We start from the raw sequence: 12125 nt of genomic DNA on the forward strand, positions 1-12125 counted from the left end.
GGTGATGTGACTCCCTCTTGTGGGTGGTTAGAGCTCCCGGTGGGTGGTGTGCACTCCCTCTGGTGGGTGGTTAGAGCTCCCTCCCCTATCATTGTTGAATCACTCTCTGATGGTTGTTTAGAGTTCCCTGCTGGGTGGTTAAAGCCCCTTCTGGTGGGTGTTTCGAGATCTCCTCTGACGTGGCACCCCGCGCTCTGTTATGCCACCCAACCTCGGCTGTTCCATCCACACCCTTTTGTGCCCTCCCCATCCCTGTCGCTCCACCCACGCTCCTTTGCTCCATCCCACATCCTGGCATCTAACACTGGTGTGCCACCACCGCCTGCAGTGCCATCTCACACCCTGCTGTGCTGCCCCACATCCTGCTCCACCACCCTCCACTCTCTTGTGGTCCCACACAGCCTGCCATGCCACCCTAAGCTGTGCCACTCTGCCCTGTGCTGTGCCATGCCACCCTGACCCAACAGCCCCACTTACTTCTTCAGCACTGCGATCTCATTCTCCACCACCGCCTCCTTGCCTCGAAGCGCCTTCTTGGGGATGCACTTCAGCGCCACCAACCTCTTGGAGTTGCGTTCCTGTGCCAGCAGCACCTCTGAGAATGCCCCCCTGGGAAGAAAGAAGAAAGATGCCCTCTGTTATTGTGGCACTGAGGTTCCCTCTCTATCAGTCTGAGGCCACCCAACCCGGCACAGCTCACATTGGCAGCTGCCATATTGAATGAGTGGCTGGCAGGGAGAGGCCAGACCAGCAGTGACCCCATGGGGATGTTGTTACCTCCACCATGGAAGAGGTGTGGCGCAGCGGCCAGGGCACCTGACTCCGGACCACAGGGTTCACGGTTCGATCCCCAGTGCCGGCGGCAGGTTAATCCAGCACCATGGGACTCTGGGCAATAGCTCGCTTAATCTTCCCGACGGCCCCCAGCGCCTTGACACCCTCGGGTAATTGTGTACTTTACAAATACTGGATTTAATTTCATTTTACCACCAGCCCATCATCGATGTTAGCCCCAGTTCGTGCCCCCGACAGCTACAGATGGTCAGGAGGACAGAGCCACGCCCAGTGTCCACAGATTGGATGTCACAGGAGCCAGTATTGCTCCTGTCCAATGGGGGCAGCCGTTTCTGCTTGCTCCCTGTGGTCAGAAGTAATTGCAGTTCCTTACAGGAGTGCGGCAGGGAAACAGAAGTGTGCTCCCACACGGCTGGGGCATCTTCAATGTACTGTGTCCCGGGGATGGACTTCCCGGGACACGGCTAAAGAGCCAGCCTCGGTGGATGCGGGGCTCGTGGTCTTGTAAGGATTGGGAGGGGGGACCCATTGATACAACCTTCCCCAAATAATTTTAACAAAATGGCAGACCGCCATTATTATTTTTTTGTTGCTGTGATTCAAGGAAGTCCTGTGGCATCATGGTAAACTCACTCACATCTGGTGCCCCAGGGCGGTCCCCAACAATTGCTATGGGGTAGGCTATCCTTACCCCGCCCCCCTTTTTTTTGTTGCAGGACAAGGGACTAAGGGGCATATTATCAAGGGGGTTTATTTCCGCTTTTTTGGCTTTAAAAGCCAAGAAAGCGGAGATAAAATTATCTCCCTATTACCTAGCTGTCGCTAACACCAGTTAGCGACAGCTAGTAGGAAATAGCGACCATCTTGGGCCCCACTTTGCATGTCAGTGATATTTATCACTAATGACATGCAAAGTGGGCGTGCCAAGATGTTAGCGACTGGAAACAGTCGCTAACATTGCTATCTCCTATTACCAACTTTTGGAGATATTCACGCTAAGCGCGAATATCTCCAAAAGCTAACACCTGCCCTGAGCAGTTCTAAGCCATGTTATCCAATGGGAGGTGGATAACATGGCTAAGAGCATTAGCTCGGTAATACATGAATATCGCTGACTTTTCAGCGATATTCATGCATTGCGGCCGATTTTTATCGCATTTGCGATAAACCTTGGTAATACCAAGGTTTATCTGCGATAAAAATCGCCGCATGTCGGCGATACATTTTTGTCTCTAACCAAGCAATAGCGATAATTATCGCTATTGCTTGGTAATATGCCCCACGGTTCCAGATTCCGGTAATGGCTGCCAGCAACATTTTTCTTCATGTTGCTAGCAGATAATCAGAGTGCTCGACCCCACAGGAGCCTGACTCGTGTGGAAGCAAGATGGCCCATGGGTAAAAAAGTCCTCTGGACCAATCAGAAGGCTCTATTTTTTATAGGGGGTTCGAGGGACTATCGTGAGAGTCCCTGAACCCAAATAGTCCAGATGTATAAATATTTTTAGACCCTAATAGCTCTAAAACTCCTAAACAGATTTACACCAAAACACAAAAAGTAAGCTTTCTGGACCAATATCGCACTCCTTGCCCCATTTGGCGTAATTTTGTGCAGCAGTTTTTGCGATAGCACTGTTCAAAACAGACTAGGGAAAATGCTTTTTTCTTGGGCCCCGCTTGATGGATCATCCCAAAACTTTCCATGTACATATGAGACAAAATGTAGCACTTTTAGGCCTCCAGTTAGCTGCAGTGCACCTGATGAGGCCTCCAGTTAGCTGCAGTGCAGCTGCTGAGGCCTCCAGTTAGCTGCAGTGCAGCTGCTGAGGCCTCCAGTTAGCTGCAGTGCACCTGATGAGGCCTCCAGTTAGCTGCAGTGCAGCTGCTAAGGCCTCCAGTTAGCTGCAGTGCACCTGACGAGGCCTCCACTTAGCTGTAGTGCACCTGATGAGGCCTCCAGATAGCTGCAGTGCACCTGATGAGGCCTCCAGACAGATGTAGTGCACCTGATGAGGCCTCCCGACGGCTGCAGTGCACCTGATGAGGCCTCCAGACAGATGCAGTGCACCTGATGAGGCCTCCAGTTAGCTGCAGTGCACCTGATGAGGCCTCCAGTTAGCTGCGGTGCAGCTGCTGAGGCCTCCAGTTAGCTGCAGTGCACCTGATGAGGCCTCCAGTTAGCTGCAGTGCACCTGATGAGGCCTCCAGTTAGCTGCAGTGCAGCTGCTGAGGCCTACAGTTAGCTGCAGTGCAGCTGCTGAGGCCTCCAGTTAGCTGCAGTGCACCTGATGAGGCCTCCAGTTAGCTGCAGTGCAGCTGCTGAGGCCTCCAGTTAGCTGCAGTGCACCTGATGAGGCCTCCAGTTAGCTGCAGTGCACCTGATGAGGCCTCCAGATAGCTGCAGTGCACCTGATGAGGCCTCCAGTTAGCTGCAGTGCAGCTGCTGAGGCCTCCAGTTAGCTGCAGTGCAGCTGCTGAGGCCTCCAGTTAGCTGCAGTGCACCTGATGAGGCCTCCAGTTAGCTGCAGTGCAGCAGCTGAGGCCTACAGTTAGCTGCAGTGCACCTGATGAGGCCTCCAGACGGCTGCAGTGCACCTGATGAGGCCTCCAGATGGCTGCAGTGCACCTGATGAGGCCTCCAGACAGATGCAGTGCACCTGATGAGGCCTCCAGATAGATGCAGTGCACCTGATGAGGCCTCCAGACAGATGCAGTGCACCTGATGAGGCCTCCAGACGGCTGCAGTGCACCTGATGAGGCCTCCAGACAGATGTAGTGCACCTGATGAGGCCTCCAGATGGCTGCAGTGCACCTGATGAGGCCTCCAGTTAGCTGCAGTGCACCTGATGAGGCCTCCAGATGGCTGCAGTGCACCTGATGAGGCCTCCAGACAGATGCAGTGCACATGATGAGGCCTCCAGACAGATGCAGTGCACCTGATGAGGCCTCGAGTTAACTGCAGTGCAGCTGATGAGGCCTCCAGACAGCTGCAGTGCACCTGATGAGATCTGCCTCCAACTTAAATAAGCTACCTGTGAAGCGCTATTGCTGAAACTGACCAAGCGCTAAAATCTCCGAGTGCTTCTCTGCTTTGTGCCCTGGCGTGGAGGACCGGAAGCGCTATTAAAGAAGCTGCCTTACAAGCGCTATAACTGCCCCAAGTGCTGGTGCCACGAGCTACTGTGGCCTGTACAGTTTTGCCCCCCCCACGCCTGAAGCGCTGTGGCGCCCGAGACGGTGGAGCTCCGTGAAGCGCTATCCCAGCAAGCGCCGCATTTTCCTCTCAAGCGCTAACCTGTGGTGTCGTGTGAAGCGCGGTAATTGCCCCCGGGCGGTCCTCGGTGCCAGGAGAGTGCCGCCGCCGTGTCGTGGTGGGCCGCGCCTGGCCCGATTGTGTGCCGCGCCTGGCCCGATTGTGTGCCGTCCTCGCAGCGGCCCCCGGAGCCTTGGGGAGGCCGCCGCGATTTCCCGCAGGCCAGCGCTGTTCTCGGTGCCCCCCTCGGCGGCCCCCGGTACCAGGAGGGGGCCGCCGCTACTTCAGTAAGGGCCGCGCTAGGCCCGGTGAAGCCGCCTCCCAGCCTCACGTGACGGGGGTGCCCGGCCGCGTCATTGACCGCTCCCCCCACCTGTCGCCGTGCAGCCATTGGCTGCTGTTGTCCCGCCCCCAGGAGCCGCTCCATGATTCGCCGCTGAGGGCGGGCCCCTCCACCAGCCTTCTCCCTAGTGGTTCCCAGGCCGGAAAGCCAGGGAAGGCCCGGGAACAGCCTGCCAGCTCCTCAGAGAGCCGGGGGGCTCTCTGAGGAGAGCGAGAGCCCCTCCCTTCCAACACCACCCCCGGGGGCCCCGAAAGAAGCCTGGGCCCTTCCCTCATTGGAAACCTCGGCAAGGGCTCGCCGAAGAGGCAAGTAACCCCCGGGGAAGTGGGCAGGAGGCCCCGAGCGCGCCCCTCCCCCGGGGAAAGTTGAGGTTGAGCCCTGTTGGCCCATACAAGTACTTTGGACTGGGCTAGACCCCTGTAGCACACCTTGGAGGCCTGAGTGAGTAAAGAACGCCCCATGTTGGGGAGCTGTTGCTACCACTTGCCCTAGGTCGGCCCAGAGGGGCGTGAGCTCACTGGGCCTGATGCATTGTTCATTCTGGCATAATGAAAATGGTTATATCTACCTACGGTCAATGAAATGTGTTATCCTGGCCTAAGGAAATGTTTTACTCTTAGCCTTATGCAGGGTTTAACCTGGGGAATGAAATGGTGATTCCTACTTAGGGAACTGTTTATTTTTATCGGAGTTAATGCTACCCAGGCTAAAGGAAATAGTTATTCCCGATTAAGGAAAGGTTTTGCCAATGCCTAAAGAAATGTTTATCCCTGCCTAATGCCATGATTAGTGTGGCCTGATGACATGTTTATTCTGCATGAAATGTTTTACTCCTGGTACAGGAAAATAGTTATTCCAACCAAATGTTGTGGCTAATGAAATGGTTTACCTTTAATGAAATGTTTTATTCTCATTTAATGCTCTGCTTATTCATGCAGCAGGTAATGTGTGGTTTTCACCCTAACAAAATGTTCTTATTCTCACCCGATGAAAAGTTTTCATTCCTATCTAATGTCCAGGTTGTTCCTGCCAAGGAGTTTACTGAAGTGTTCACCCTTGCTTGGTGAGAAGTTAATTGTTTTGCCTACTGAACAGGTTACTTACCTGACATTCTCATCCTTGCCTGATGAGCTGGTTGTCCAAACTAATGCTTTCACGAAATGTTCATTGTTAACTAATGACATGCTAATTCTTTCATGAAATGTTATTGCAACATGTTAAATTGGATATTGAACTGCTCCCTTTTCTCCCCTCCTATGAAATGCTTTGATGAGTAATTGATACTGTGATTTTCCACTCCTGAACCTTAATCTTATATAAAAGTTATTTGATTTTTAATCAAACACACTGGAGTGGCGTCAGTCATTGCGTGCCTTTTATTGTCTCAGTGGGTGTTTGCTGTGTAGTCACTTAACACCTAAGCTTTCGGGTGCCTACCTGCTCGTGCCAGGCTACCCCCGGGGAACTGGTGACCCCAGTTCCTACACAGTGCACCTGATGAGGCCTCCAGACAGATGCAGTGCACCTGATGAGGCCTCCAGACAGATGCAGTGCACCTGATGAGGCCTTGAGTTAACTGCAGTGCAGCTGATTAGGCCTCCAGACAGCTGCAGTGCACCTGATGAGGCCTCCAGACAGATGCAGTGCACCTGATGAGGCCTCCAGACGGCTGCAGAGCTCCTGATGAGGCCTCCAGACAGATGCAGTGCACCTGATGAGGCCTCCAGACAGATGCAGTGCACCTGATGAGGCCTCCAGACGGCTGCAGTGCACCTGATGAGGCCTCCAGACAGATGCAGTGCACCTGATGAGGCCTCCAGACAGATGCAGTGCACCTGATGAGGCCTCCAGACAGATGCAGTGCACCTGATGAGGCCTTGAGTTAACTGCAGTGCAGCTGATGAGGCCTCCATACAGCTGCAGTGCACCTGATGAGGCCTCCAGACGGCTGCAGTGCACCTGATGAGGCCTCCAGACAGATGCAGTGCACCTGATGAGGCCTTGAGTTAACTGTAGTGCAGCTGATGAGGCCTCCAGACAGCTGCATTGCACCTGATGAGGCCTCCAGACAGATGCGGTGCACCTGATGAGGCCTCCAGACAGATGCAGTGCACCTGATGAGGCCTTGAGTTAACTGCAGTGCAGCTGATGAGGCCTCCAGACAGCTGCAGTGCACCTGATGAGGTCTCCAGACAGATGCAGTTCACCTGGTGAGGCCTCCAGACAGATGCAGTGCACCTGATGAGGCCTCCAGACAGATGCAGTGCACCTGATGAGGCCTCCCGACGGCTGCAGTGCACCTGATGAGGCCTCCTGACGGCTGCAGTGCACCTGATGAGGCCTCCAGACAGATGCAGTGCACATGATGAGGCCTCCAGACAGATGCAGTGCACCTGATGAGGCCTCCAGACGGCTGCACTGCAGCTGATGAGGTCTCCAGACAGCTGCAGGGCACCTGATGAGGCCTCCCAACGGCTGCAGTGCACCTGATGAGGCCTCCAGACAGATGCAGTGCAGCTGATGAGGCCTCCAGACAGCTGCAGTGAATGTAAATGTAAATGTAGTATACTTGTAAAGCGCACAGCTGCCCCAGCAACGGGGCGTCCCGGCGCTGTATAACTCTGGGGAACCCGTCCTGGCTTTCCTTGTGGGATGGTCCCTTGCTGGGAGTCCCCAAGGTGGAGCCAGGCATCCCCGGAATTGGTGGGGCCGTTGTGGAGATTAGGCAAGCTAATGCCCAGAGTTGCCGAGTGGAACCCCTGATTAGAGTAAGCACCGAAGCGAGAATTATCGAGTCCGCTGACCAAGGTCCACGACCCTGCCGCGTCGGGAATTGAACCCTGGTCCCGGGCTGACTTCTGCTCTCAGCCCTGCAGCCTCTAACCAGTGAGCCACACTACTCCACTGATGCACCTGATGAGGCCTCCAGACAGATGCAGTGCACCTGATGAGGCCTCCAGACAGATGCAGTGCACCTGATGAGGCCTTGAGTTAACTGCAGTGCAGCTGATGAGGCCTCCAGACAGCTGCAGTGCATCTGATGAGGTCTCCAGACAGATGCAGTTCACCTGGTGAGGCCTCCAGACAGATGCAGTGCACCTGATGAGGCCTCCAGACAGATGCAGTGCACCTGATGAGGCCTCCCGATGGCTGCAGTGCATCTGATGAGGCCTCCCAACGGCTGCAGTGCACCTGATGAGGCCTCCAGACAGATGCAGTGCACATGATGAGGCCTCCAGACAGATGCAGTGCACCTGATGAGGCCTCCAGACGGCTGCACTGCAGCTGATGAGGTCTCCAGACAGCTGCAGGGCACCTGATGAGGCCTCCAGACACATGCAGTGCACCTGATGAGGCCTCCAGACAGATGCAGTGCACCTGATGAGGCCTTGAGTTAACTGCAGTGCAGCTGATTAGGCCTCCAGACAGCTGCAGTGCACCTGATGAGGCCTCCAGACAGATGCAGTGCACCTGATGAGGCCTCCAGACGGCTGCAGAGCTCCTGATGAGGCCTCCAGACAGATGCAGTGCACCTGATGAGGCCTCCAGACAGATGCAGTGCACCTGATGAGGCCTCCAGACGGCTGCAGTGCACCTGATGAGGCCTCCAGACAGATGCAGTGCACCTGATGAGGCCTCCAGACAGATGCAGTGCACCTGATGAGGCCTCCAGACAGATGCAGTGCACCTGATGAGGCCTTGAGTTAACTGCAGTGCAGCTGATGAGGCCTCCATACAGCTGCAGTGCACCTGATGAGGCCTCCAGACGGCTGCAGTGCACCTGATGAGGCCTCCAGACAGATGCAGTGCACCTGATGAGGCCTTGAGTTAACTGTAGTGCAGCTGATGAGGCCTCCAGACAGCTGCATTGCACCTGATGAGGCCTCCAGACAGATGCGGTGCACCTGATGAGGCCTCCAGACAGATGCAGTGCACCTGATGAGGCCTTGAGTTAACTGCAGTGCAGCTGATGAGGCCGCCAGACAGCTGCAGTGCACCTGATGAGGTCTCCAGACAGATGCAGTTCACCTGGTGAGGCCTCCAGACAGATGCAGTGCACCTGATGAGGCCTCCAGACAGATGCAGTGCACCTGATGAGGCCTCCCGACGGCTGCAGTGCACCTGATGAGGCCTCCTGACGGCTGCAGTGCACCTGATGAGGCCTCCAGACAGATGCAGTGCACATGATGAGGCCTCCAGACAGATGCAGTGCACCTGATGAGGCCTCCAGACGGCTGCACTGCAGCTGATGAGGTCTCCAGACAGCTGCAGGGCACCTGATGAGGCCTCCCAACGGCTGCAGTGCACCTGATGAGGCCTCCAGACAGATGCAGTGCAGCTGATGAGGCCTCCAGACAGCTGCAGTGAATGTAAATGTAAATGTAGTATACTTGTAAAGCGCACAGCTGCCCCAGCAACGGGGCGTCCCGGCGCTGTATAACTCTGGGGAACCCGTCCTGGCTTTCCTTGTGGGATGGTCCCTTGCTGGGAGTCCCCAAGGTGGAGCCAGGCATCCCCGGAATTGGTGGGGCCGTTGTGGAGATTAGGCAAGCTAATGCCCAGAGTTGCCGAGTGGAACCCCTGATTAGAGTAAGCACCGAAGCGAGAATTATCGAGTCCGCTGACCAAGGTCCACGACCCTGCCGCGTCGGGAATTGAACCCTGGTCCCGGGCTGACTTCTGCTCTCAGCCCTGCAGCCTCTAACCAGTGAGCCACACTACTCCACTGATGCACCTGATGAGGCCTCCAGACAGATGCAGTGCACCTGATGAGGCCTCCAGACAGATGCAGTGCACCTGATGAGGCCTTGAGTTAACTGCAGTGCAGCTGATGAGGCCTCCAGACAGCTGCAGTGCATCTGATGAGGTCTCCAGACAGATGCAGTTCACCTGGTGAGGCCTCCAGACAGATGCAGTGCACCTGATGAGGCCTCCAGACAGATGCAGTGCACCTGATGAGGCCTCCCGATGGCTGCAGTGCATCTGATGAGGCCTCCCAACGGCTGCAGTGCACCTGATGAGGCCTCCAGACAGATGCAGTGCACATGATGAGGCCTCCAGACAGATGCAGTGCACCTGATGAGGCCTCCAGACGGCTGCACTGCAGCTGATGAGGTCTCCAGACAGCTGCAGGGCACCTGATGAGGCCTCCCGACGGCTGCAGTGCACCTGATGAGGCCTCCAGACAGATGCAGTGCACCTAATGAGGCCTCCAGACAGATGCAGTGCACCTGATGAGGCCTTGAGTTAACTGCACTGCAGCTGATGAGGCCTCCAGACAGCTGCAGTGCACCTGATGAGGCCTCCAGACAGATGCAGTGCACCTGATGAGGCCTCCAGACAGATGCAGTGCACCTGATGAGGCCTCCAGACAGATGCAGTGCACATGATGAGGCCTCCAGACAGATGCAGTGCACCTGATGAGGCCTCCAGACGGCTGCACTGCAGCTGATGAGGTCTCCAGACAGCTGCAGGGCACCTGATGAGGCCTCCCGACGGCTGCAGTGCACCAGATGAGGCCTCCAGACAGATGCAGTGCACCTGATGAGGCCTCCAGACAGATGCAGTGCACCTGATGAGGCCTCCCGACGGCTGCAGAGCACCTGATGAGGCCTCCCGACGGCTGCAGTGCACCTGATGAGGCCTCCAGACAGATGCAGTGCACCTGATGAGGCCTCCAGACAGATGCAGTGCACCTGATGAGGCCTCCCGACGGCTGCAGTGTACCTGATGAGGCCTCCAGACAGCTGCAGTGCACCTGATGAGGCCTCCCGACGGCTGCAATGCAGCTGGTGAGGCCTCCAGACAGATGCAGTGCACCTGATGAGGCCTCCAGACAGATGCAGTGCACCTGATGAGGCCTCACGACGGCTGCAGTGCACCTGATGAGGCCTCCGGATGGCTGCAATGCAGCTGGGAGGCCTCCAGACAGATGCAGTGCACCTGATGAGGCCTCCAGACAGATGCAGTGCACCTGATGAGGCCTCCCGACGGCTGCAGTGCACCTGATGAGGCCTCCAGATGGCTGCAATGCAGCTGGTGAGGCCTCCAGACAGATGCAGTGCACCTGATGAGGCCTCCCGACGGCTGCAGTGCACCTGATGAGGCCTCCAGATGGCTGCAATGCAGCTGGTGAGGCCTCCAGACAGATGCAGTGCACCTGATGAGGCCTCCAGACAGATGCAGTGCACCTGATGAGGCCTCCCGACGGCTGCAGTGCACCTGATGAGGCCTCCAGATGGCTGCAGTGCAGCTGGTGAGGCCTCCAGACAGATGCAGTGCACCTGATGAGGCCTCCAGACAGATGCAGTGCACCTGATGAGGCCTCCCGACGGCTGCAGTGCACCTGATGAGGTCTCCAGACAGCTGCAGTGCACCTGATGAGGCCTCCAGATTGCTGCAATGCAGCTGGTGAGGCCTCCAGATAGATGCAGTGCACCTGATGAGGCCTCCCGACGGCTGCAGTGCACCTGATGAGGCCTCCCGACGGCTGCAGTGCACCTGATGAGGCCTCCCGACGGCTGCAGTGCACCTGATGAGGCCTCCCGACGGCTGCAGTGCACCTGATGAGGCCTCCGGATGGCTGCAATGCAGCTGGGAGGCCTCCAGACAGATGCAGTGCACCTGATGAGGCCTCCAGACAGATGCAGTGCACCTGATGAGGCCTCCCGACGGCTGCAGTGCACCTGATGAGGCCTCCAGATGGCTGCAATGCAGCTGGTGAGGCCTCCAGACAGATGCAGTGCACCTGATGAGGCCTCCCGACGGCTGCAGTGCACCTGATGAGGCCTCCAGATGGCTGCAATGCAGCTGGTGAGGCCTCCAGACAGATGCAGTGCACCTGATGAGGCCTCCAGACAGATGCAGTGCACCTGATGAGGCCTCCTGACGGCTGCAGTGCACCTGATGAGGCCTCCAGATGGCTGCAGTGCAGCTGGTGAGGCCTCCAGACAGATGCAGTGCACCTGATGAGGCCTCCAGACAGATGCAGTGCACCTGATGAGGCCTCCCGACTGCTGCAGTGCACCTGATGAGGTCTCCAGACAGCTGCAGTGCACCTGATGAGGCCTCCAGATTGCTGCAATGCAGCTGGTGAGGCCTCCAGATAGATGCAGTGCACCTGATGAGGCCTCCCGACGGCTGCAGTGCACCTGATGAGGCCTCCCGACGGCTGCAGTGCACCTGATGAGGCCTCCCGACGGCTGCAGTGCACCTGATGAGGCCTCCCGACGGCTGCAGTGCACCTGATGAGGCCTCCAGATTGCTGCAATGCAGCTGGTGAGGCCTCCAGTTAGCTGCAGTGCAGCGGTTGAGGCCTCTCAGGGCGGTGTAGGGTGCTGGTGTAGTGTTAACACCGGCCCCCCCTCCTCTCTCTCTCTCGGCGCGTGGGAGTGAGTCTCGCCTCTACTCTTTATTCCCTCCATGAAGATGAAAGCCCCCCCGGCCCTCCGCGGCCCTCGTTACACGCGCTCACGTCTCTCTCCCTCAGACGCACCGTCTTCTCCTCGGCACGTCCGTCGCCCACGCAGCGGCCCCGGCGCCGGCTCTAACGAGCCCGCACCTCGTTATCGGATCCGAGGTGCAGTGTCAGGCCGCCCCCGGGGAGGAGGGCAGCGCCCCCACCCCCGCACCTGCGCGGCGGGCAGTCAGAGGGGGGGGGGGGCAGGATAATGAGGGTCGGCAGGGAGAGGGATGAAGGAAGACGGGGGGGGGGTGATAGGGAGAGAGATGTAG

General features: G+C 57.1%; 1 protein-coding gene across 1 annotated transcript in view; it reads right to left on the bottom strand.

The window, feature by feature from the left end:
• The window catches only part of PNCK (pregnancy up-regulated nonubiquitous CaM kinase), a 121922-nt gene that overhangs the window by 60058 nt on the left and 49739 nt on the right, over positions 1-12125 (bottom strand). Inside the window, exon 2 of the mRNA XM_078664573.1 lies at positions 478-609. Within this exon, the coding sequence (XP_078520699.1) occupies positions 478-609 (132 nt within the window). The remainder of the gene's footprint in view (positions 1-477; positions 610-12125) is intronic.

This window comes from Lissotriton helveticus, chromosome 10 (genome assembly GCF_964261635.1).
Source record: "Lissotriton helveticus chromosome 10, aLisHel1.1, whole genome shotgun sequence".
Classification (NCBI taxonomy): Eukaryota; Metazoa; Chordata; class Amphibia; order Caudata; family Salamandridae; genus Lissotriton; species Lissotriton helveticus.